General features: G+C 40.5%; 1 protein-coding gene across 1 annotated transcript in view; it reads right to left on the bottom strand.

The window, feature by feature from the left end:
• The window catches only part of LOC310871459 (uncharacterized protein), a 42,567-nt gene extending 17,710 nt beyond the window's left edge, over positions 1-24,857 (bottom strand). Inside the window, exons 1-4 of the mRNA XM_083782992.1 lie at positions 24,719-24,857; positions 24,435-24,551; positions 24,175-24,276; positions 23,635-23,885 (exon numbers count right to left, since the gene is read on the bottom strand). Of these exons, the coding sequence (XP_083639118.1) occupies positions 23,733-23,885; positions 24,175-24,276; positions 24,435-24,551; positions 24,719-24,850 (504 nt within the window). The 5' untranslated portion in view covers positions 24,851-24,857 and the 3' untranslated portion in view covers positions 23,635-23,732. Of the gene's footprint in view, positions 23,886-24,174; positions 24,277-24,434; positions 24,552-24,718 lie in introns of the transcript that reaches the window.
• Between the last annotated feature and the right edge of the window lie 2,902 nt (positions 24,858-27,759).

Genomic DNA, 27,759 nt, shown 5'->3' with positions numbered 1-27,759 from the left:
GAAATGTTCTCAATGCCTTCAGATCGAACTGATACCTCATCTTCTCTCCAGCTTCATGTCCACCTTCCTGTCCACAAAGTTCAGCATTTCACTTCCTCGTCGCTTTCATCTTCCCTTTTTCTGGATTTCAGCTTCTACCTGTAAAATGACACACAAAATGAGATGATTAATCACACATTACAAACAGCAAGTGGCAAAACACAATCAAATAGGCTACTGAAAACAATACAGTTAAGTGGAAATTGTTACATATACCTTACCCATTTCACCTACCGTACAGGGAAAAGGAAGCACATGTAGTAATAGCAGGAAACATTCTCATATTTACCAGTGAACGAGCTGGAGGAAGGACAAAAATGTTCGTCTGAATTTATCGTGGGCCTTGGGAAAATATCATTCCATCAGCTTCCATCTTACCTCCTCTGGTGGAATGAAATGTTCTCAATGCCTTCAGATCGAACTGATACCTCATCTTCTCTCCAGCTTCATGTCCACCTTCCTGTCCACAAAGTTCAGCATTTCACTTCCTCGTCGCTTTCATCTTCCCTTTTTCTGGATGTCAGCTTCTACCTGTAAAATGACACACAAAATGAGATGATTAATCACACATTACAAACAGCAAGTGGCAAAACACAATCAAATAGGCTACTGAAAACAATACAGTTAAGTGGAAATTGTTACATATACCTTACCCATTTCACCTACCGTACAGGGAACAGGAAGCACATGTAGTAATGACAGGAAAAATTATCATATTTACCAGTGAACGAGCTGGAGGAAGGACAAAAATGTTCGTCTGAATTTATCGTGGGCCTTGGGAAAATATCATTCCATCAGCTTCCATCTTACCTCCTCTGGTGGAATGAAATGTTCTCAATGCCTTCAGATCGAACTGATACCTCATCTTCTCTCCAGCTTCATGTCCACCTTCCTGTCCACAAACTTCAGCATTTCACTTCCTCGTCGCTTTCATCTTCCCTTTTTCTGGATTTCAGCTTCTACCTGTAAAATGACACACAAAATGAGATGATTAATCACACATTACAAACAGCAAGTGGCAAAACACAATCAAATAGGCTACTGAAAACAATACAGTTAAGTGGAAATTGTTACATATACCTTACCCATTTCACCTACCGTACAGGGAAAAGGAAGCACATGTAGTAATAGCAGGAAACATTCTCATATTTACCAGTGAACGAGCTGGAGGAAGGACAAAAATGTTCGTCTGAATTTATCGTGGGCCTTGGGAAAATATCATTCCATCAGCTTCCATCTTACCTCCTCTGGTGGAATGAAATGTTCTCAATGCCTTCAGATCGAACTGATACCTCATCTTCTCTCCAGCTTCATGTCCACCTTCCTGTCCACAAAGTTCAGCATTTCACTTCCTCGTCGCTTTCATCTTCCCTTTTTCTGGATGTCAGCTTCTACCTGTAAAATGACACACAAAATGAGATGATTAATCACACATTACAAACAGCAAGTGGCAAAACACAATCAAATAGGCTACTGAAAACAATACAGTTAAGTGGAAATTGTTACATATACCTTACCCATTTCACCTACCGTACAGGGAACAGGAAGCACATGTAGTAATGACAGGAAACATTCTCATATTTACCAGTGAACGAGCTGGAGGAAGGACAAAAATGTTCGTCTGAATTTATCGTGGGCCTTGGGAAAATATCATTCCATCAGCTTCCATCTTACCTCCTCTGGTGGAATGAAATGTTCTCAATGCCTTCAGATCGAACTGATACCTCATCTTCTCTCCAGCTTCATGTCCACCTTCCTGTCCACAAAGTTCAGCATTTCACTTCCTCGTCGCTTTCATCTTCCCTTTTTCTGGATTTCAGCTTCTACCTGTAAAATGACACACAAAATGAGATGATTATAAGATCACACATTACAAACAGCAAGTGGCAAAACACAATCAAATAGGCTACTGAAAACAATACAGTTAAGTGGAAATTGTTACATATACCTTACCCATTTCACCTACCGTACAGGGAACAGGAAGCACATGTAGTAATGACAGGAAACATTCTCATATTTACCAGTGAACGAGCTGGAGGAAGGACAAAAATGTTCGTCTGAATTTATCGTGGGCCTTGGGAAAATATCATTCCATCAGCTTCCATCTTACCTCCTCTGGTGGAATGAAATGTTCTCAATGCCTTCAGATCGAACTGATACCTCATCTTCTCTCCAGCTTCATGTCCACCTTCCTGTCCACAAAGTTCAGCATTTCACTTCCTCGTCGCTTTCATCTTCCCTTTTTCTGGATTTCAGCTTCTACCTGTAAAATGACACACAAAATGAGATGATTAATCACACATTACAAACAGCAAGTGGCAAAACACAATCAAATAGGCTACTGAAAACAATACAGTTAAGTGGAAATTGTTACATATACCTTACCCATTTCACCTACCGTACAGGGAACAGGAAGCACATGTAGTAATGACAGGAAACATTCTCATATTTACCAGTGAACGAGCTGGAGGAAGGACAAAAATGTTCGTCTGAATTTATCGTGGGCCTTGGGAAAATATCATTCCATCAGCTTCCATCTTACCTCCTCTGGTGGAATGAAATGTTCTCAATGCCTTCAGATCGAACTGATACCTCATCTTCTCTCCAGCTTCATGTCCACCTTCCTGTCCACAAACTTCAGCATTTCACTTCCTCGTCGCTTTCATCTTCCCTTTTTCTGGATTTCAGCTTCTACCTGTAAAATGACACACAAAATGAGATGATTAATCACACATTACAAACAGCAAGTGGCAAAACACAATCAAATAGGCTACTGAAAACAATACAGTTAAGTGGAAATTGTTACATATACCTTACCCATTTCACCTACCGTACAGGGAACAGGAAGCACATGTAGTAATGACAGGAAACATTCTCATATTTACCAGTGAACGAGCTGGAGGAAGGACAAAAATGTTCGTCTGAATTTATCGTGGGCCTTGGGAAAATATCATTCCATCAGCTTCCATCTTACCTCCTCTGGTGGAATGAAATGTTCTCAATGCCTTCAGATCGAACTGATACCTCATCTTCTCTCCAGCTTCATGTCCACCTTCCTGTCCACAAACTTCAGCATTTCACTTCCTCGTCGCTTTCATCTTCCCTTTTTCTGGATTTCAGCTTCTACCTGTAAAATGACACACAAAATGAGATGATTAATCACACATTACAAACAGCAAGTGGCAAAACACAATCAAATAGGCTACTGAAAACAATACAGTTAAGTGGAAATTGTTACATATACCTTACCCATTTCACCTACCGTACAGGGAACAGGAAGCACATGTAGTAATGACAGGAAACATTCTCATATTTACCAGTGAACGAGCTGGAGGAAGGACAAAAATGTTCGTCTGAATTTATCGTGGGCCTTGGGAAAATATCATTCCATCAGCTTCCATCTTACCTCCTCTGGTGGAATGAAATGTTCTCAATGCCTTCAGATCGAACTGATACCTCATCTTCTCTCCAGCTTCATGTCCACCTTCCTGTCCACAAACTTCAGCATTTCACTTCCTCGTCGCTTTCATCTTCCCTTTTTCTGGATTTCAGCTTCTACCTGTAAAATGACACACAAAATGAGATGATTATAAGATCACACATTACAAACAGCAAGTGGCAAAACACAATCAAATAGGCTACTGAAAACAATACAGTTAAGTGGAAATTGTTACATATACCTTACCCATTTCACCTACCGTACAGGGAACAGGAAGCACATGTAGTAATGACAGGAAACATTCTCATATTTACCAGTGAACGAGCTGGAGGAAGGACAAAAATGTTCGTCTGAATTTATCGTGGGCCTTGGGAAAATATCATTCCATCAGCTTCCATCTTACCGCCTCTGGTGGAATGAAATGTTCTCAATGCCTTCAGATCGAACTGATACCTCATCTTCTCTCCAGCTTCATGTCCACCTTCCTGTCCACAAACTTCAGCATTTCACTTCCTCGTCGCTTTCATCTTCCCTTTTTCTGGATTTCAGCTTCTACCTGTAAAATGACACACAAAATGAGATGATTAATCACACATTACAAACAGCAAGTGGCAAAACACAATCAAATAGGCTACTGAAAACAATACAGTTAAGTGGAAATTGTTACATATACCTTACCCATTTCACCTACCGTACAGGGAACAGGAAGCACATGTAGTAATGACAGGAAACATTCTCATATTTACCAGTGAACGAGCTGGAGGAAGGACAAAAATGTTCGTCTGAATTTATCGTGGGCCTTGGGAAAATATCATTCCATCAGCTTCCATCTTACCTCCTCTGGTGGAATGAAATGTTCTCAATGCCTTCAGATCGAACTGATACCTCATCTTCTCTCCAGCTTCATGTCCACCTTCCTGTCCACAAACTTCAGCATTTCACTTCCTCGTCGCTTTCATCTTCCCTTTTTCTGGATTTCAGCTTCTACCTGTAAAATGACACACAAAATGAGATGATTAATCACACATTACAAACAGCAAGTGGCAAAACACAATCAAATAGGCTACTGAAAACAATACAGTTAAGTGGAAATTGTTACATATACCTTACCCATTTCACCTACCGTACAGGGAACAGGAAGCACATGTAGTAATGACAGGAAACATTCTCATATTTACCAGTGAACGAGCTGGAGGAAGGACAAAAATGTTCGTCTGAATTTATCGTGGGCCTTGGGAAAATATCATTCCATCAGCTTCCATCTTACCTCCTCTGGTGGAATGAAATGTTCTCAATGCCTTCAGATCGAACTGATACCTCATCTTCTCTCCAGCTTCATGTCCACCTTCCTGTCCACAAACTTCAGCATTTCACTTCCTCGTCGCTTTCATCTTCCCTTTTTCTGGATGTCAGCTTCTACCTGTAAAATGACACACAAAATGAGATGATTAATCACACATTACAAACAGCAAGTGGCAAAACACAATCAAATAGGCTACTGAAAACAATACAGTTAAGTGGAAATTGTTACATATACCTTACCCATTTCACCTACCGTACAGGGAACAGGAAGCACATGTAGTAATGACAGGAAAAATTATCATATTTACCAGTGAACGAGCTGGAGGAAGGACAAAAATGTTCGTCTGAATTTATCGTGGGCCTTGGGAAAATATCATTCCATCAGCTTCCATCTTACCTCCTCTGGTGGAATGAAATGTTCTCAATGCCTTCAGATCGAACTGATACCTCATCTTCTCTCCAGCTTCATGTCCACCTTCCTGTCCACAAACTTCAGCATTTCACTTCCTCGTCGCTTTCATCTTCCCTTTTTCTGGATTTCAGCTTCTACCTGTAAAATGACACACAAAATGAGATGATTAATCACACATTACAAACAGCAAGTGGCAAAACACAATCAAATAGGCTACTGAAAACAATACAGTTAAGTGGAAATTGTTACATATACCTTACCCATTTCACCTACCGTACAGGGAAAAGGAAGCACATGTAGTAATAGCAGGAAACATTCTCATATTTACCAGTGAACGAGCTGGAGGAAGGACAAAAATGTTCGTCTGAATTTATCGTGGGCCTTGGGAAAATATCATTCCATCAGCTTCCATCTTACCTCCTCTGGTGGAATGAAATGTTCTCAATGCCTTCAGATCGAACTGATACCTCATCTTCTCTCCAGCTTCATGTCCACCTTCCTGTCCACAAAGTTCAGCATTTCACTTCCTCGTCGCTTTCATCTTCCCTTTTTCTGGATGTCAGCTTCTACCTGTAAAATGACACACAAAATGAGATGATTAATCACACATTACAAACAGCAAGTGGCAAAACACAATCAAATAGGCTACTGAAAACAATACAGTTAAGTGGAAATTGTTACATATACCTTACCCATTTCACCTACCGTACAGGGAACAGGAAGCACATGTAGTAATGACAGGAAACATTCTCATATTTACCAGTGAACGAGCTGGAGGAAGGACAAAAATGTTCGTCTGAATTTATCGTGGGCCTTGGGAAAATATCATTCCATCAGCTTCCATCTTACCTCCTCTGGTGGAATGAAATGTTCTCAATGCCTTCAGATCGAACTGATACCTCATCTTCTCTCCAGCTTCATGTCCACCTTCCTGTCCACAAACTTCAGCATTTCACTTCCTCGTCGCTTTCATCTTCCCTTTTTCTGGATTTCAGCTTCTACCTGTAAAATGACACACAAAATGAGATGATTATAAGATCACACATTACAAACAGCAAGTGGCAAAACACAATCAAATAGGCTACTGAAAACAATACAGTTAAGTGGAAATTGTTACATATACCTTACCCATTTCACCTACCGTACAGGGAACAGGAAGCACATGTAGTAATGACAGGAAACATTCTCATATTTACCAGTGAACGAGCTGGAGGAAGGACAAAAATGTTCGTCTGAATTTATCGTGGGCCTTGGGAAAATATCATTCCATCAGCTTCCATCTTACCGCCTCTGGTGGAATGAAATGTTCTCAATGCCTTCAGATCGAACTGATACCTCATCTTCTCTCCAGCTTCATGTCCACCTTCCTGTCCACAAAGTTCAGCATTTCACTTCCTCGTCGCTTTCATCTTCCCTTTTTCTGGATGTCAGCTTCTACCTGTAAAATGACACACAAAATGAGATGATTAATCACACATTACAAACAGCAAGTGGCAAAACACAATCAAATAGGCTACTGAAAACAATACAGTTAAGTGGAAATTGTTACATATACCTTACCCATTTCACCTACCGTACAGGGAACAGGAAGCACATGTAGTAATGACAGGAAACATTCTCATATTTACCAGTGAACGAGCTGGAGGAAGGACAAAAATGTTCGTCTGAATTTATCGTGGGCCTTGGGAAAATATCATTCCATCAGCTTCCATCTTACCTCCTCTGGTGGAATGAAATGTTCTCAATGCCTTCAGATCGAACTGATACCTCATCTTCTCTCCAGCTTCATGTCCACCTTCCTGTCCACAAAGTTCAGCATTTCACTTCCTCGTCGCTTTCATCTTCCCTTTTTCTGGATTTCAGCTTCTACCTGTAAAATGACACACAAAATGAGATGATTAATCACACATTACAAACAGCAAGTGGCAAAACACAATCAAATAGGCTACTGAAAACAATACAGTTAAGTGGAAATTGTTACATATACCTTACCCATTTCACCTACCGTACAGGGAACAGGAAGCACATGTAGTAATGACAGGAAACATTCTCATATTTACCAGTGAACGAGCTGGAGGAAGGACAAAAATGTTCGTCTGAATTTATCGTGGGCCTTGGGAAAATATCATTCCATCAGCTTCCATCTTACCTCCTCTGGTGGAATGAAATGTTCTCAATGCCTTCAGATCGAACTGATACCTCATCTTCTCTCCAGCTTCATGTCCACCTTCCTGTCCACAAACTTCAGCATTTCACTTCCTCGTCGCTTTCATCTTCCCTTTTTCTGGATTTCAGCTTCTACCTGTAAAATGACACACAAAATGAGATGATTAATCACACATTACAAACAGCAAGTGGCAAAACACAATCAAATAGGCTACTGAAAACAATACAGTTAAGTGGAAATTGTTACATATACCTTACCCATTTCACCTACCGTACAGGGAACAGGAAGCACATGTAGTAATGACAGGAAACATTCTCATATTTACCAGTGAACGAGCTGGAGGAAGGACAAAAATGTTCGTCTGAATTTATCGTGGGCCTTGGGAAAATATCATTCCATCAGCTTCCATCTTACCTCCTCTGGTGGAATGAAATGTTCTCAATGCCTTCAGATCGAACTGATACCTCATCTTCTCTCCAGCTTCATGTCCACCTTCCTGTCCACAAACTTCAGCATTTCACTTCCTCGTCGCTTTCATCTTCCCTTTTTCTGGATTTCAGCTTCTACCTGTAAAATGACACACAAAATGAGATGATTAATCACACATTACAAACAGCAAGTGGCAAAACACAATCAAATAGGCTACTGAAAACAATACAGTTAAGTGGAAATTGTTACATATACCTTACCCATTTCACCTACCGTACAGGGAACAGGAAGCACATGTAGTAATGACAGGAAACATTCTCATATTTACCAGTGAACGAGCTGGAGGAAGGACAAAAATGTTCGTCTGAATTTATCGTGGGCCTTGGGAAAATATCATTCCATCAGCTTCCATCTTACCTCCTCTGGTGGAATGAAATGTTCTCAATGCCTTCAGATCGAACTGATACCTCATCTTCTCTCCAGCTTCATGTCCACCTTCCTGTCCACAAACTTCAGCATTTCACTTCCTCGTCGCTTTCATCTTCCCTTTTTCTGGATTTCAGCTTCTACCTGTAAAATGACACACAAAATGAGATGATTATAAGATCACACATTACAAACAGCAAGTGGCAAAACACAATCAAATAGGCTACTGAAAACAATACAGTTAAGTGGAAATTGTTACATATACCTTACCCATTTCACCTACCGTACAGGGAACAGGAAGCACATGTAGTAATGACAGGAAACATTCTCATATTTACCAGTGAACGAGCTGGAGGAAGGACAAAAATGTTCGTCTGAATTTATCGTGGGCCTTGGGAAAATATCATTCCATCAGCTTCCATCTTACCGCCTCTGGTGGAATGAAATGTTCTCAATGCCTTCAGATCGAACTGATACCTCATCTTCTCTCCAGCTTCATGTCCACCTTCCTGTCCACAAAGTTCAGCATTTCACTTCCTCGTCGCTTTCATCTTCCCTTTTTCTGGATTTCAGCTTCTACCTGTAAAATGACACACAAAATGAGATGATTAATCACACATTACAAACAGCAAGTGGCAAAACACAATCAAATAGGCTACTGAAAACAATACAGTTAAGTGGAAATTGTTACATATACCTTACCCATTTCACCTACCGTACAGGGAAAAGGAAGCACATGTAGTAATAGCAGGAAACATTCTCATATTTACCAGTGAACGAGCTGGAGGAAGGACAAAAATGTTCGTCTGAATTTATCGTGGGCCTTGGGAAAATATCATTCCATCAGCTTCCATCTTACCTCCTCTGGTGGAATGAAATGTTCTCAATGCCTTCAGATCGAACTGATACCTCATCTTCTCTCCAGCTTCATGTCCACCTTCCTGTCCACAAAGTTCAGCATTTCACTTCCTCGTCGCTTTCATCTTCCCTTTTTCTGGATGTCAGCTTCTACCTGTAAAATGACACACAAAATGAGATGATTAATCACACATTACAAACAGCAAGTGGCAAAACACAATCAAATAGGCTACTGAAAACAATACAGTTAAGTGGAAATTGTTACATATACCTTACCCATTTCACCTACCGTACAGGGAACAGGAAGCACATGTAGTAATGACAGGAAAAAATTTCATATTTACCAGTGAACGAGCTGGAGGAAGGACAAAAATGTTCGTCTGAATTTATCGTGGGCCTTGGGAAAATATCATTCCATCAGCTTCCATCTTACCTCCTCTGGTGGAATGAAATGTTCTCAATGCCTTCAGATCGAACTGATACCTCATCTTCTCTCCAGCTTCATGTCCACCTTCCTGTCCACAAACTTCAGCATTTCACTTCCTCGTCGCTTTCATCTTCCCTTTTTCTGGATTTCAGCTTCTACCTGTAAAATGACACACAAAATGAGATGATTAATCACACATTACAAACAGCAAGTGGCAAAACACAATCAAATAGGCTACTGAAAACAATACAGTTAAGTGGAAATTGTTACATATACCTTACCCATTTCACCTACCGTACAGGGAAAAGGAAGCACAAGTAGTAATAGCAGGAAACATTCTCATATTTACCAGTGAACGAGCTGGAGGAAGGACAAAAATGTTCGTCTGAATTTATCGTGGGCCTTGGGAAAATATCATTCCATCAGCTTCCATCTTACCTCCTCTGGTGGAATGAAATGTTCTCAATGCCTTCAGATCGAACTGATACCTCATCTTCTCTCCAGCTTCATGTCCACCTTCCTGTCCACAAAGTTCAGCATTTCACTTCCTCGTCGCTTTCATCTTCCCTTTTTCTGGATTTCAGCTTCTACCTGTAAAATGACACACAAAATGAGATGATTAATCACACATTACAAACAGCAAGTGGCAAAACACAATCAAATAGGCTACTGAAAACAATACAGTTAAGTGGAAATTGTTACATATACCTTACCCATTTCACCTACCGTACAGGGAAAAGGAAGCACATGTAGTAATAGCAGGAAACATTCTCATATTTACCAGTGAACGAGCTGGAGGAAGGACAAAAATGTTCGTCTGAATTTATCGTGGGCCTTGGGAAAATATCATTCCATCAGCTTCCATCTTACCTCCTCTGGTGGAATGAAATGTTCTCAATGCCTTCAGATCGAACTGATACCTCATCTTCTCTCCAGCTTCATGTCCACCTTCCTGTCCACAAAGTTCAGCATTTCACTTCCTCGTCGCTTTCATCTTCCCTTTTTCTGGATGTCAGCTTCTACCTGTAAAATGACACACAAAATGAGATGATTAATCACACATTACAAACAGCAAGTGGCAAAACACAATCAAATAGGCTACTGAAAACAATACAGTTAAGTGGAAATTGTTACATATACCTTACCCATTTCACCTACCGTACAGGGAACAGGAAGCACATGTAGTAATGACAGGAAAAATTTTCATATTTACCAGTGAACGAGCTGGAGGAAGGACAAAAATGTTCGTCTGAATTTATCGTGGGCCTTGGGAAAATATCATTCCATCAGCTTCCATCTTACCTCCTCTGGTGGAATGAAATGTTCTCAATGCCTTCAGATCGAACTGATACCTCATCTTCTCTCCAGCTTCATGTCCACCTTCCTGTCCACAGACTTCAGCATTTCACTTCCTCGTCGCTTTCATCTTCCCTTTTTCTGGATTTCAGCTTCTACCTGTAAAATGACACACAAAATGAGATGATTAATCACACATTACAAACAGCAAGTGGCAAAACACAATCAAATAGGCTACTGAAAACAATACAGTTAAGTGGAAATTGTTACATATACCTTACCCATTTCACCTACCGTACAGGGAAAAGGAAGCACATGTAGTAATAGCAGGAAACATTCTCATATTTACCAGTGAACGAGCTGGAGGAAGGACAAAAATGTTCGTCTGAATTTATCGTGGGCCTTGGGAAAATATCATTCCATCAGCTTCCATCTTACCTCCTCTGGTGGAATGAAATGTTCTCAATGCCTTCAGATCGAACTGATACCTCATCTTCTCTCCAGCTTCATGTCCACCTTCCTGTCCACAAAGTTCAGCATTTCACTTCCTCGTCGCTTTCATCTTCCCTTTTTCTGGATGTCAGCTTCTACCTGTAAAATGACACACAAAATGAGATGATTAATCACACATTACAAACAGCAAGTGGCAAAACACAATCAAATAGGCTACTGAAAACAATACAGTTAAGTGGAAATTGTTACATATACCTTACCCATTTCACCTACCGTACAGGGAACAGGAAGCACATGTAGTAATGACAGGAAACATTCTCATATTTACCAGTGAACGAGCTGGAGGAAGGACAAAAATGTTCGTCTGAATTTATCGTGGGCCTTGGGAAAATATCATTCCATCAGCTTCCATCTTACCTCCTCTGGTGGAATGAAATGTTCTCAATGCCTTCAGATCGAACTGATACCTCATCTTCTCTCCAGCTTCATGTCCACCTTCCTGTCCACAAACTTCAGCATTTCACTTCCTCGTCGCTTTCATCTTCCCTTTTTCTGGATTTCAGCTTCTACCTGTAAAATGACACACAAAATGAGATGATTATAAGATCACACATTACAAACAGCAAGTGGCAAAACACAATCAAATAGGCTACTGAAAACAATACAGTTAAGTGGAAATTGTTACATATACCTTACCCATTTCACCTACCGTACAGGGAACAGGAAGCACATGTAGTAATGACAGGAAACATTCTCATATTTACCAGTGAACGAGCTGGAGGAAGGACAAAAATGTTCGTCTGAATTTATCGTGGGCCTTGGGAAAATATCATTCCATCAGCTTCCATCTTACCGCCTCTGGTGGAATGAAATGTTCTCAATGCCTTCAGATCGAACTGATACCTCATCTTCTCTCCAGCTTCATGTCCACCTTCCTGTCCACAAAGTTCAGCATTTCACTTCCTCGTCGCTTTCATCTTCCCTTTTTCTGGATGTCAGCTTCTACCTGTAAAATGACACACAAAATGAGATGATTAATCACACATTACAAACAGCAAGTGGCAAAACACAATCAAATAGGCTACTGAAAACAATACAGTTAAGTGGAAATTGTTACATATACCTTACCCATTTCACCTACCGTACAGGGAACAGGAAGCACATGTAGTAATGACAGGAAACATTCTCATATTTACCAGTGAACGAGCTGGAGGAAGGACAAAAATGTTCGTCTGAATTTATCGTGGGCCTTGGGAAAATATCATTCCATCAGCTTCCATCTTACCTCCTCTGGTGGAATGAAATGTTCTCAATGCCTTCAGATCGAACTGATACCTCATCTTCTCTCCAGCTTCATGTCCACCTTCCTGTCCACAAAGTTCAGCATTTCACTTCCTCGTCGCTTTCATCTTCCCTTTTTCTGGATTTCAGCTTCTACCTGTAAAATGACACACAAAATGAGATGATTAATCACACATTACAAACAGCAAGTGGCAAAACACAATCAAATAGGCTACTGAAAACAATACAGTTAAGTGGAAATTGTTACATATACCTTACCCATTTCACCTACCGTACAGGGAACAGGAAGCACATGTAGTAATGACAGGAAACATTCTCATATTTACCAGTGAACGAGCTGGAGGAAGGACAAAAATGTTCGTCTGAATTTATCGTGGGCCTTGGGAAAATATCATTCCATCAGCTTCCATCTTACCTCCTCTGGTGGAATGAAATGTTCTCAATGCCTTCAGATCGAACTGATACCTCATCTTCTCTCCAGCTTCATGTCCACCTTCCTGTCCACAAACTTCAGCATTTCACTTCCTCGTCGCTTTCATCTTCCCTTTTTCTGGATTTCAGCTTCTACCTGTAAAATGACACACAAAATGAGATGATTAATCACACATTACAAACAGCAAGTGGCAAAACACAATCAAATAGGCTACTGAAAACAATACAGTTAAGTGGAAATTGTTACATATACCTTACCCATTTCACCTACCGTACAGGGAAAAGGAAGCACATGTAGTAATAGCAGGAAACATTCTCATATTTACCAGTGAACGAGCTGGAGGAAGGACAAAAATGTTCGTCTGAATTTATCGTGGGCCTTGGGAAAATATCATTCCATCAGCTTCCATCTTACCTCCTCTGGTGGAATGAAATGTTCTCAATGCCTTCAGATCGAACTGATACCTCATCTTCTCTCCAGCTTCATGTCCACCTTCCTGTCCACAAAGTTCAGCATTTCACTTCCTCGTCGCTTTCATCTTCCCTTTTTCTGGATGTCAGCTTCTACCTGTAAAATGACACACAAAATGAGATGATTAATCACACATTACAAACAGCAAGTGGCAAAACACAATCAAATAGGCTACTGAAAACAATACAGTTAAGTGGAAATTGTTACATATACCTTACCCATTTCACCTACCGTACAGGGAAAAGGAAGCATATGTAGTAATGACAGGAAACATTCTCATATTTACCAGTGAACGAGCTGGAGGAAGGACAAAAATGTTCGTCTGAATTTATCGTGGGCCTTGGGAAAATATCATTCCATCAGCTTCCATCTTACCTCCTCTGGTGGAATGAAATGTTCTCAATGCCTTCAGATCGAACTGATACCTCATCTTCTCTCCAGCTTCATGTCCACCTTCCTGTCCACAAACTTCAGCATTTCACTTCCTCGTCGCTTTCATCTTCCCTTTTTCTGGATTTCAGCTTCTACCTGTAAAATGACACACAGAATGAGATGATTATAAGATCACACATTACAAACAGCAAGTGGCAAAACACAATAAAATAGGCTACTGAAAACAATACAGTTAAGTGGAAATTGTTACATATACCTCACCCATTTCACCTACCGTACAGGGAAAAGGAAGCATATGTAGTAATGACAGGAAACATTCTCATATTTACCAGTGAACGAGCTGGAGGAAGGACAAAAATGTTCGTCTGAATTTATCGTGGGCCTTGGGAAAATATCATTCCATCAGCTTCCATCTTACCTCCTCTGGTGGAATGAAATGTTCTCAATGCCTTCAGATCGAACTGATACCTCATCTTCTCTCCAGCTTCATGTCCACCTTCCTGTCCACAAACTTCAGCATTTCACTTCCTCGTCGCTTTCATCTTCCCTTTTTCTGGATTTCAGCTTCTACCTGTAAAATGACACACAAAATGAGATGATTAATCACACATTACAAACAGCAAGTGGCAAAACACAATCAAATAGGCTACTGAAAACAATACAGTTAAGTGGAAATTGTTACATATACCTTACCCATTTCACCTACCGTACAGGGAACAGGAAGCACATGTAGTAATGACAGGAAACATTCTCATATTTACCAGTGAACGAGCTGGAGGAAGGACAAAAATGTTCGTCTGAATTTATCGTGGGCCTTGGGAAAATATCATTCCATCAGCTTCCATCTTACCTCCTCTGGTGGAATGAAATGTTCTCAATGCCTTCAGATCGAACTGATACCTCATCTTCTCTCCAGCTTCATGTCCACCTTCCTGTCCACAAACTTCAGCATTTCACTTCCTCGTCGCTTTCATCTTCCCTTTTTTCTGGATTTCAGCTTCTACCTGTAAAATGACACACAAAATGAGATGATTATAAGATCACACATTACAAACAGCAAGTGGCAAAACACAATCAAATAGGCTACTGAAAACAATACAGTTAAGTGGAAATTGTTACATATACCTTACCCATTTCACCTACCGTACAGGGAACAGGAAGCACATGTAGTAATGACAGGAAACATTCTCATATTTACCAGTGAACGAGCTGGAGGAAGGACAAAAATGTTCGTCTGAATTTATCGTGGGCCTTGGGAAAATATCATTCCATCAGCTTCCATCTTACCGCCTCTGGTGGAATGAAATGTTCTCAATGCCTTCAGATCGAACTGATACCTCATCTTCTCTCCAGCTTCATGTCCACCTTCCTGTCCACAAAGTTCAGCATTTCACTTCCTCGTCGCTTTCATCTTCCCTTTTTCTGGATTTCAGCTTCTACCTGTAAAATGACACACAAAATGAGATGATTAATCACACATTACAAACAGCAAGTGGCAAAACACAATCAAATAGGCTACTGAAAACAATACAGTTAAGTGGAAATTGTTACATATACCTTACCCATTTCACCTACCGTACAGGGAAAAGGAAGCACATGTAGTAATAGCAGGAAACATTCTCATATTTACCAGTGAACGAGCTGGAGGAAGGACAAAAATGTTCGTCTGAATTTATCGTGGGCCTTGGGAAAATATCATTCCATCAGCTTCCATCTTACCTCCTCTGGTGGAATGAAATGTTCTCAATGCCTTCAGATCGAACTGATACCTCATCTTCTCTCCAGCTTCATGTCCACCTTCCTGTCCACAAAGTTCAGCATTTCACTTCCTCGTCGCTTTCATCTTCCCTTTTTCTGGATGTCAGCTTCTACCTGTAAAATGACACACAAAATGAGATGATTAATCACACATTACAAACAGCAAGTGGCAAAACACAATCAAATAGGCTACTGAAAACAATACAGTTAAGTGGAAATTGTTACATATACCTTACCCATTTCACCTACCGTACAGGGAACAGGAAGCACATGTAGTAATGACAGGAAACATTCTCATATTTACCAGTGAACGAGCTGGAGGAAGGACAAAAATGTTCGTCTGAATTTATCGTTGGCCTTGGGAAAATATCATTCCATCAGCTTCCATCTTACCTCCTCTGGTGGAATGAAATGTTCTCAATGCCTTCAGATCGAACTGATACCTCATCTTCTCTCCAGCTTCATGTCCACCTTCCTGTCCACAAACTTCAGCATTTCACTTCCTCGTCGCTTTCATCTTCCCTTTTTCTGGATTTCAGCTTCTACCTGTAAAATGACACACAAAATGAGATGATTATAAGATCACACATTACAAACAGCAAGTGGCAAAACACAATCAAATAGGCTACTGAAAACAATACAGTTAAGTGGAAATTGTTACATATACCTTACCCATTTCACCTACCGTACAGGGAAAAGGAAGCATATGTAGTAATGACAGGAAACATTCTCATATTTACCAGTGAACGAGCTGGAGGAAGGACAAAAATGTTCGTCTGAATTTATCGTGGGCCTTGGGAAAATATCATTCCATCAGCTTCCATCTTACCTCCTCTGGTGGAATGAAATGTTCTCAATGCCTTCAGATCGAACTGATACCTCATCTTCTCTCCAGCTTCATGTCCACCTTCCTGTCCACAAACTTCAGCATTTCACTTCCTCGTCGCTTTCATCTTCCCTTTTTCTGGATTTCAGCTTCTACCTGTAAAATGACACACAAAATGAGATGATTAATCACACATTACAAACAGCAAGTGGCAAAACACAATCAAATAGGCTACTGAAAACAATACAGTTAAGTGGAAATTGTTACATATACCTTACCCATTTCACCTACCGTACAGGGAACAGGAAGCACATGTAGTAATGACAGGAAACATTCTCATATTTACCAGTGAACGAGCTGGAGGAAGGACAAAAATGTTCGTCTGAATTTATCGTGGGCCTTGGGAAAATATCATTCCATCAGCTTCCATCTTACCTCCTCTGGTGGAATGAAATGTTCTCAATGCCTTCAGATCGAACTGATACCTCATCTTCTCTCCAGCTTCATGTCCACCTTCCTGTCCACAAAGTTCAGCATTTCACTTCCTCGTCGCTTTCATCTTCCCTTTTTCTGGATTTCAGCTTCTACCTGTAAAATGACACACAAAATGAGATGATTATAAGATCACACATTACAAACAGCAAGTGGCAAAACACAATCAAATAGGCTACTGAAAACAATACAGTTACGTGGAAATTGTTACATATACCTTACCCATTTCACCTACCGTACAGGGAAAAGGAAGCATATGTAGTAATGACAGGAAACATTCTCATATTTACCAGTGAACGAGCTGGAGGAAGGACAAAAATGTTCGTCTGAATTTATCGTGGGCCTTGGGAAAATATCATTCCATCAGCTTCCATCTTACCTCCTCTGGTGGAATGAAATGTTCTCAATGCCTTCAGATCGAACTGATACCTCATCTTCTCTCCAGCTTCATGTCCACCTTCCTGTCCACAAACTTCAGCATTTCACTTCCTCGTCGCTTTCATCTTCCCTTTTTCTGGATTTCAGCTTCTACCTGTAAAATGACACACAAAATGAGATGATTAATCACACATTACAAACAGCAAGTGGCAAAACACAATCAAATAGGCTACTGAAAACAATACAGTTAAGTGGAAATTGTTACATATACCTTACCCATTTCACCTACCGTACAGGGAACAGGAAGCACATGTAGTAATGACAGGAAACATTCTCATATTTACCAGTGAACGAGCTGGAGGAAGGACAAAAATGTTCGTCTGAATTTATCGTGGGCCTTGGGAAAATATCATTCCATCAGCTTCCATCTTACCTCCTCTGGTGGAATGAAATGTTCTCAATGCCTTCAGATCGAACTGATACCTCATCTTCTCTCCAGCTTCATGTCCACCTTCCTGTCCACAAAGTTCAGCATTTCACTTCCTCGTCGCTTTCATCTTCCCTTTTTCTGGATTTCAGCTTCTACCTGTAAAATGACACACAAAATGAGATGATTATAAGATCACACATTACAAACAGCAAGTGGCAAAACACAATCAAATAGGCTACTGAAAACAATACAGTTACGTGGAAATTGTTACATATACCTTACCCATTTCACCTACCGTACAGGGAAAAGGAAGCATATGTAGTAATGACAGGAAACATTCTCATATTTACCAGTGAACGAGCTGGAGGAAGGACAAAAATGTTCGTCTGAATTTATCGTGGGCCTTGGGAAAATATCATTCCATCAGCTTCCATCTTACCTCCTCTGGTGGAATGAAATGTTCTCAATGCCTTCAGATCGAACTGATACCTCATCTTCTCCCCAGTTTCATGTCCACAGACTGCACATCAGCGTTTCACTTAGTTCCTTCTATCATTCGTCCGCCCTTTTTATGGAGTTCAGCTTCTACCTGTAAAATGACACACAAAATTACAAACAGCAAGCGCAAAACACAATACACTACTGAAAATAAGTATACTGAAAGTAGTTATGTCGTTTTTTTTCTTCTTCTGGGAATTGTAAACCCTCGTACACAGTGGGAAAAGCTGCTAGTGAGGAGTGCATGGGTGTCTGACAGTGAGAGAGACTCACTGTAAGCACTGGACCAAGGCTATGCAGTGGGAAGCTAAGGAGTCCTTCCTTAGCCTGGAAAAAAAGAAAACCTGGTCTGCACATCTAACACCAGTAACAACCCTAATATAGCCTAATACAAATACAATCTACACATGACAGTAATAGCATATAACACTAGTACAATAACATAAGTGAAACATTAATTATGTACAGATTAAAATACATGTTAAACAATGTTAAATAAGGGATAAATAAATGCATAATAAGGGAAATATGACCCATCATCCATCAATCAAGCCTCAACAACAACTATGTACAACCAACCAACCAACCTTCAATAAGATTTTAACCAACCACAACTTATTTAACCATGCCAACAGACAACAAACCATTACAGCGTCTTTCTAACGGGACAAATAACACACACGCAAATAATGAACTCAAATGTTTCATTTTGGATTACTTACAGAACTTTAGCGGCCTCCACTGGTAAAACGAGTAAATCCTAAACATTCGGGTCCACTGTACGAGCAGCGTTGCCATATTTTGCGGGAGAAATAAGTAACCAGGTCTATGAAAACAAGCCAGAAACTGCCGAAAGAAGAAGCGACTATGAGGCCACATAATGACTTTAAAACTATATGCATTGGATATTTGAAAATAACCAATCTACAAGCTCACATCGATTCGCGTCCTGAGCTGTAGTCCAGCTATTGTCAAACAAATCTCGGGAAAAACACGAACGTTGCTTATAATAAGCGGACATGGCAACAGCAAAGTGCTAGTCTCGCGTAGCCACTACTAGCCAGACAACTATTCCACAATCTCCAACAAGCACCAACAGTCTGGCAACGCGAGACTAGCAGAGTGCAGACATACAGTATATCTAATAATATGGTTGGGAAGTCCCGGAAAATGACTGTCGTGATTGACCGCCCGACGTCACCGCGGAATGAGTCACTCTCATTGGTCGAAAGCTCACAACTCCCAAATTCAAAAATACACAGGCTCTCTCAACGTACGACCCATCTCCGCACCCAGTTAACGTTACGAAGGAAACGTTTTTAAATCAGTGTACCCCGTTAGCATTAGCATATTACAACTGACATTAACATAGCCTAATCTCTGTGTTTGAAAAAACAATTCAATTCGGACGTCAGTTTTAAATAGGTCGCGGGAACATGGTGTACATATTATTAGCACCCGATGACATTCGCATTCAACATGATTACAGTTGCTACTAGCTTGTCCTGAACGGACGGTAGCGACAAAACAAGGCAGCAAGCCAATTGCTAGCTAAACTTAACGGCAGCTGAAAATGACACGATCAAAACCGTTTCCCAGACTGCAAAATCGATGGTGCTTTGTGGCCCCAGGCCAAAATTGCTTGCAATTTAACATAATTTTTCCGAAATACGTGTCCAGTGTGCAACCACCTTTAGACTGTTAGATGGCTCTGACCAGCACTAACCCTAAAGGCCTAAACACACAAACACGAAACATAGGCCTAATGATCCTGATTCCTGCCTAATTCTTAAAATAAATCATCTACCTACCTGCATGCATGACATGTAACGGTATCCAGTGAAGTACGGCCTAGTGGACGTCGCCAAGCTTGGAGGGCCATCTGCTGGCGAAACGAGCCGTTGCGGCTGCTCCTTAATCCTCTTTCACCGTCCAGACCAGTTCAAGTTGGGGTCACACCGTCACGGTGCGTACGGTCGGTGTCGTTGGTCAGTTGCCAATCTGAGAGCCCACTCACATCGTCTAAAAATAAAGGAAAAACAGCGCCGAGACAGACTAGTCAACAGTCAGTTGCGGGCGCCGGGCAGCACCGTTGTGAGTGCTGCTGGTCAGGGTGGAGGGTGGTGGTCTTCTGATGTTCTGGTACACTGCGCGTTCGGACCATGACTATTTGCCCCTCCCCCTCCCGCACCCAAGCTCGTGATTGGTCCATTGTCAAGGTTCACACAGGTGCTGTGTGCGTGGCTAGTGCGTGGCCATTCCCGCTCTGTTGAACTGCGCACTGTAGCCTAGCAACCGAGCAGCTGACCACTAAAACACTTTGAAAGTATAACATTTTAACATAATATGTTAAAATGTACATGTTGATTTCACTCATCCATATTATGGATGAGTGAAATTAACATGTAGATTAAGTCTACCATCTGTGTTGTTTAAGAGTGAAGTTGTTTTTTTTGTTTGATTGTTTTTAATTTCAGGGCTATTCTGTCTGTAGGCCCAAAATTAAATTAAGATCACCAAATATAGCTGAATAGGACACGCGCACGCACACGCACGCACGCACATACACACACAGCGGCTCCACCCCGTCCCGTCATTCTCTATTGGCCGAGCCGCTCAGCCAGGTCACTTCAGGCTATGGGGTGTTGTCAGTGCTGGGAGGGACTTCATGGATATTGCGCTCGTCTGTCTAAATATGACATTAAAAAAGTTTGAGTTTCTACTTTCTATCGATATCAAGTTCGAACTATGATTGGGATTCGGGAAGCATGGTGGTTAGCAAAAATAGTCCATCTCACCACGGGTATGGCGATGCATGCCGGCTTTACACTTAATTATAAGTCAGTTGGATGTAAATGTCTGCTTATGGTAAGTCTCGAAATTGTTTTTTTCCTCTTTTAAACATATATATATATATATATATTTTAATAATCAGACATGGCATGAAAGCAATTGATGTGACCAAAATGGTCTAGCCTGTATATGACCTCTGGACATAGTATGCCTCCCGTAAAGAGGTAGTATAGGCTTCTTGTATTTGATGATGTAGATTGTAGAGTAGACTAAACAATAGTGTTCTGGTCCTGTGCATGTTGCACATCATTCACACCAAGTAAGCCTATCACATTTCTATTGCATCTCTATTTTTTGTGGCAAAAATAAAGAGAGTCTACATACAACCAACAAATAAATAACAATCTTGTATTTTGACCGTTAAGTGAATGGTCATTATAAAGTTTAAGCTACATAAATGTCATTCCATCCTGAGACGACACAATGTCTACTTTCTCCACTACATTACAGTTAACTGTAGTAACTGCATGTATAAAATGATACTAGAGCATCAGGCCCTAGAGAGCCACACAGGCACTGCTAATACTGTAGGTGCAATGCTCATTGGACACCCTTTTGGATATAAAGAGGTTTACGCATTGATTAGGCATTATGGGGTGCTGTTAGGTAAATGGTAAATAGTGCATTTATATAGCGCCTTCATCCATGGTGCTTTACATAGATTGTGCATTACATTCACCCATTCACACACCGATGGTGGAGGAAACCATACAAGGCACCAACCTGCTCATCGGGCGCGACTATAGGGGTTCAGCGTCTTGCAATGCTCAAGGACACTTCTAAAGTTAACTAACATTTTCAAACACTTTAAAGATTATTCAAAAACAGCTGTCTGCTTGTATAGCTGCCATTTTTGAATAGCCAACTCAAAATTGACACAAATGCTTTCCCGGTGGTAAATTTCGACCTTTAAAGGTTCTCGCAAACACGAAGAAAGAGGTGACGATAATGAATTCCATTTATGATCCATAGGAGTCTACCAGCCTGATACCAAGACACTGGCCCCTCCAGAAGTAGGGGCCGACATAAATGAAGAGGAGCCCCAGGATGAGGTCCACCCTGACCTGCTGACTGACGAAGGACATGACAATTCTACACAGATAGTGGTATAGGTGAATATTGTAGTACAGTGCAGTACACTATTTATGAGCAGTTAAAGCAGAACTTACACCAGAGTCTAGACCAGTGAACCTAACCTCAATAAAACAATGCCTGCCTGGGAGCCAATCAGACACATTGTAAGGCGGGTCTTTAAAAAAAAATTACCATTCAAATAAACATGCTCTGAGAATGCACCCATCTACATTTTTGGACCAATGGACTTCTATAAGTTACAACAGAGTTTTCGTTTGACAGGAGACAGGACATTGATCACATCTACTATACATCTGAAATGTACGGCTCAGGAGACCCTGCCAGCAGAGAGCTGTGGGTGGACATCGATGTGATGGAAGAGGGCAGCTGGAAGGTCCATATAGCTTCCTGTCCACGACCCGCAGACAAGCAGCGGTATGGACTCTGTTCATGAGATTAGTCTCAGATTAGTCTTTATCTTCTGTGTATAAAGTGGCCAATGGAGGAATACATGAGAAAAGTGAAAATGTATAGTCGCAATCTTAATTCAGGGAATCGATTTTACTTCCAAACTGAATAGAACAAAGACACACTGGGACTGATGCAGTCAAATTGAATTGAATTGAATTGATGCGTATTGTGCGTGTGTGCGCGCGGCGTGAGGGAGAGAGAGTGAGATACTGTCAACAGCTGGAAACAAAGGATGCAAGTGATAAGTGATATGGGTTAGATGCTACCTCTATCCAGTAAGTCATCTTTACTAACAGTTCAGATCGTCTTCAACATGGGGTCCGGGACACTTAGGGGGTCCTCTGAGTTTCTACAGGGGGGCAACCAAATCTTTTTTCTTTTCAAAATAGGCAGGGGTGAGGTGGGTTCGAGGGGTGAGGCCAAGTAGGAGTCCGACCAGTTTGTTTTGGGAAGTCAGGAGCCTTGTTTTATGGGCCTTTTAGGTGCTGTGGTACCAAGAGGTGCATAGTCGAAGAAGACTTGTATGAGGGCTCCTGTCAAGGTGGTTTTGTTGACCAGTGAGGAGATCCTGGGAAGACCATATTTAACAACAGACACAGTTAAACTCTTCATGCATGCTATAATCTTCTACCTTAAGAGGTGTCATTTTATTATTACTAGCTTCTTCTGTCACTTGTGTCACTTTTCACTGTAATTGTTCTGCCCCATGTATTATGTTTACTTGTTTTTGTAATGTATGTTTTTGTACGGATAGTCGGATACCCTTTTACCACTTTTAAGAGCCTGCTCAGGGACTACACATAAAAACTACCTTATGGCTAACTCTGGCCCATTTACATGGATTTGAAAAATGACGTGTTGATTAATGTGCATTGTCCCTGTTAAATAAATAAATACCAGGTTTGCTTGGCAATGAACAAATCTAGTTTTGTTTTTGTGAGAACAGTACTTTAATACAGATTACAAAAATACAGCATGTTTAGAAAGTTGGTCAAATGAACAGCAGTTTACGAAATAAAAATATCCAGTATATTTCAATGAAGCAACGGCAACCATACAGTACCAGTTGCTCCCAGCAAGAACAACAAAAGAGACTGTCATAATGTTATGCAGTTTGAGTTCCGCTGTTTCCTCTGTTTCCACCTCCAGCAATCGAGGAGCCAGATCCAGGACGGCCTCCTCGACCTCCTCCCTTTCCACCACGACCACTGCGTCCGGAGCCTTTGCCAGACTTGCTTCTTCTTGTCCTGATCTTCTTCTGTCATTACAGGAGACAAGAGATCAAGTAAAAGCCTGGTTAATATTTAGTTGTACGATGGTGTCCTGTGTCGAAAATAGCAGATCTACAAGTTCATAACACAACGTCTGATCTGATTACTTTTTTTGTGTGGAACACCTTCGTATAACCAAGTAGCCTATACGTCTGGCATAATGGACAGTGACACTTAGGGAAAAGGTGTATCATCTGAATACTCAAATAAAATACCGGTACTATAGCATCTTTAAACACTACAGATATTGGTCACGGTCTGCATGCAATTATGTACCTGCAAATCTTGTTCTGCCACATCACATCTGATTTCAAAGGCACTGATCTCGTCAACGTCTTGAACTGGGTGAGTAATATCCATGTCGCACAACATTCTTTTCTGAAAAAAATAATTTTAATTAAATGTTTTATTGAAGACCCGAAGAACATACTTGTAATTCACTCTGAACACAATGTGTTGACCAAACACTCTTCATAGTTGCAGTCACCTTTCAATTATAAATTTATTCTTATATAGCTACTTAAACGTAGGCCTACCCCATGTTTCTTCAGAGAACACGATGTGTCACTTGTGGAGTTACACTCTGTCTCTTGTGCAGTAAATATCAGCCTTCTGAAAGAAACGGCAGATAGGTCGGCATCCTCGGGCTGCAGCTGTCATAAAATAAAATAGATAAGATGAGATCTTTATTCATTTCCAGGAAGAAATTAATGTCAAAATCTTCAAAAAAGACTATTGAAGTGTCAGTGTAATATGACTTTCCATTTCCAACATGTTGTTTTGACTATAGTTTGTGCAAATACAAGTAAGACATACTCACAGTTTCAATGTGGACATCATTGTGAAGCAGGCGGTAGTTCTGCAGAGGAAATTTGAGGTTTAAGATGAAGTCTTCATAGTTGGGTTCAGCTCTAGCCAGCAAAGCAAGAGTGAAGAACAATGTCATACTCATTTGAGTCTTCATCTTTGTGTCTATTTCCTAAACTGTACGGTGGTAGTGCTTATATACAGTGGTTGACTCTTGCAGAATTTCCATTGTTGAGCAATCCAGGGTTGGGGAAATCTGCCCAGGAAAGAAAACATAGCTTACCGTAACAGCGTCAAACGTTCACAGGTAGAGTCATGATTTTCACAAGAGGAGAAATCGTTTTTTTGGTAAATTGTGAGCTTTAGAACTACAAATTATAAAGAAAACATCCTATGTAATAATACCGTTCATGGTTGTTTGTTACAGTGTTTATCATTTTGACAGTTCATGTGTTGACACAAAACAATTACAAAGAGGAATTTGCTTCACATGTTACAAGTTAACACATATCTTGCAATAATGTCTATAGAAAATGCTCATGTCAAAGCAATATCTCAAGAGATTACGTTATGGGGACAGTTCCGATCCAGTTCCTTAAGCTGTATGAAATACGTACTTGCCATTAATATAGTGGTTGCAACTGTATTAATTGATTGCCCGAGTCCTGTGGTCGGGGTTTTGGTGGGGTTTTGGTGAAATATTAAGTAGTACATTTTGTGGGGGGCACAGGGGGCCACGCATTGAAAGTAAATGAATCCACAAAACTAACGTCATTTGTATTGATGACCTATTTCTAAAGTATTAGTGCAAATTTCATTCATTTTTGACCCCTCTATCACACGGAACTATGTTTTTTGTGTCCATATCACCACGCCCAAAAAATTGAAAACCACACACCCTTTCACGGGTGTGTGGTTTTCTTGAATAGAATCACTATACTTAAAGTTCCAAATGAATCAAATGATGATAGTGACTCAGATAAAAATACATCACCAGTGATTATTATAATACATTCTAAACTCATATCCTAATCTCATTGTATCCCTCATCAACGTGTGATAGGTGCTTTATGCATATTGGTTACTTGTTAAAGTGTTCTTGTAAAGTTGCTTTTGCTTGACCACAAATACTCAGTATTATTTAGATGGCGTCTTTAGACAGATGGTAGGTGTTCATGTTTACTACAGTAGTATCCATGTTAAAGAACTACATTATTATTTTCCCACTCTACTTATGCAACTATCCTGTTGTTTGTTGACTAGGGTTTATCTTTATGCCATTTGCTCTGACTTTGGGCGTATACAGTAAGCTAAAAGATGCTAAAAGATATCACTAGCCTGGTAAACCATCCCGGTCGAGTGAATTCACATTATCAACTTCTGCAGACGGGAAGCGCTGTGTGGGATTTTTGCCACAAACAAAACATTTCACACCGTCATAATTCAACATGAGAAAATATGATGCACAGATTCAAATGTATATTATATATTTTTTTATTTCAAATCAACATCACATGTTCAGACACACTTTCATGATTAAATACACACAAAATGAATTAGCCTCTCTATTTCATTCATAGAAAATGAAATGTGTAGAGTAAAGCTGTGCTGAAAACAAGGTATTTTGGCATGTTTCATTTTCAGCTAGTGTTTCTTAAAATGACCAAACCATAAAACAAAACAAAAACAAAGCTAAGTAACAAAACCTATTCAACACTTTTAAGGGTGAAAACTTAGCACCTTTGTCCAGTCGATATGATTCATAGACTGGTGTATTAGTGGATACTGGATACGAAGCCATAGTGTGAGAGGGTTGGCCATGATAAGAACGTCAGCTACAGCCTCCTCAGAACTACTGCATGTTTAACAGTGACTGCGAAGACAGATGGTGTGAAGACACCAGACGCGATGATGACATTAGTCGTTGTCGGACGATAATTGATCTCAGCATAATGTCTGTTTTAACCGACGTTACAAGCCACACCCACAATATCATAGTACAATTCCACTGTGCATACTCGATGTCATACACACAATGACGTGCCGATAAAAAAATGTAATAATAAATACTGTACATACGTGCATCTAAACCTGCAAAGGGGAAACATGAGGGTTTTACAATAAAGTGGCGTGTCTATGGAGAACTAATCCTAAGGCACTGTTAAAGTAAAGGGACGCAGACGTGACAGTGAGCCCTAGATTGCGGAGACAGCCCGAGGAAATCAATTCTGTACACAAACTTGAGCTGCCTCCAACGTCTCCACAACTTACAACTCCCTGCATTTGAGAAATGAGGAGCACAACAAATGAACAGCAATTAGCACAATGCGTGTAGTGTGTCTGACATGTCTAAAGTGTGACAGAAACACAGAGAGACATCATCCCGTACAGGGGCAACTATTACGGACCCCGAGGTAACATCCACCTAATGTATGCTTTCGCCACAGTGCGTCCAGATGGTTTGGTGTGGACAATAGGACTATAATAATAATAATGATACACATTTTACTGCTATGAGAGGAGATTGACTCAATGTCCCTTTGAGACCTGTCCTATCTAAAATGTAGTTGACGTAAATATATCTATTGTTGATATAAAAGTAGATTGTGAGTCAGTGCAAAATGCTGAGTTAATATTAGCGCACGCACGCACGCGCACACACACACACACACACACACAGTCACACACACACTTGGTCTTACAGTAGCGGAGGATGACAGTTGATGGGGATAAGATCAAATTGTAGCCTAGAATGCAGTCCAAGTGAGAGGAGTAATCTACTGTGTGTGATTTCAACGAGTAGTTATGAAGTGGTACAAGTGCACACATGCCACTATTTGTTTAACCAATTCAAGACTGAGAACATATTCTACAAAATGTCTTCTAAATCCTGACAGTTTTCTGAAAAACCTTGTGTTTATACATCAGTGGTTCTCAAACTATTTCATGTCAAAGACCCCCAAAAACTATATGTAGCTGGCCGCTGACCCCCATCTGAAAATTTGTTGTTCCAGGGACCTCGCCAGAAGCAAAGATTTGAGTTAAAAAACGTTT

Source organism: Protomyctophum parallelum (genome assembly GCF_964188405.1).
Source record: "Protomyctophum parallelum genome assembly, chromosome: 14".
NCBI lineage: Eukaryota > Metazoa > Chordata > Actinopteri > Myctophiformes > Myctophidae > Protomyctophum > Protomyctophum parallelum.
The sequence above is the reverse complement of the archived record's forward strand: the minus strand, read 5'-3'. Positions and strand labels throughout refer to the sequence as shown.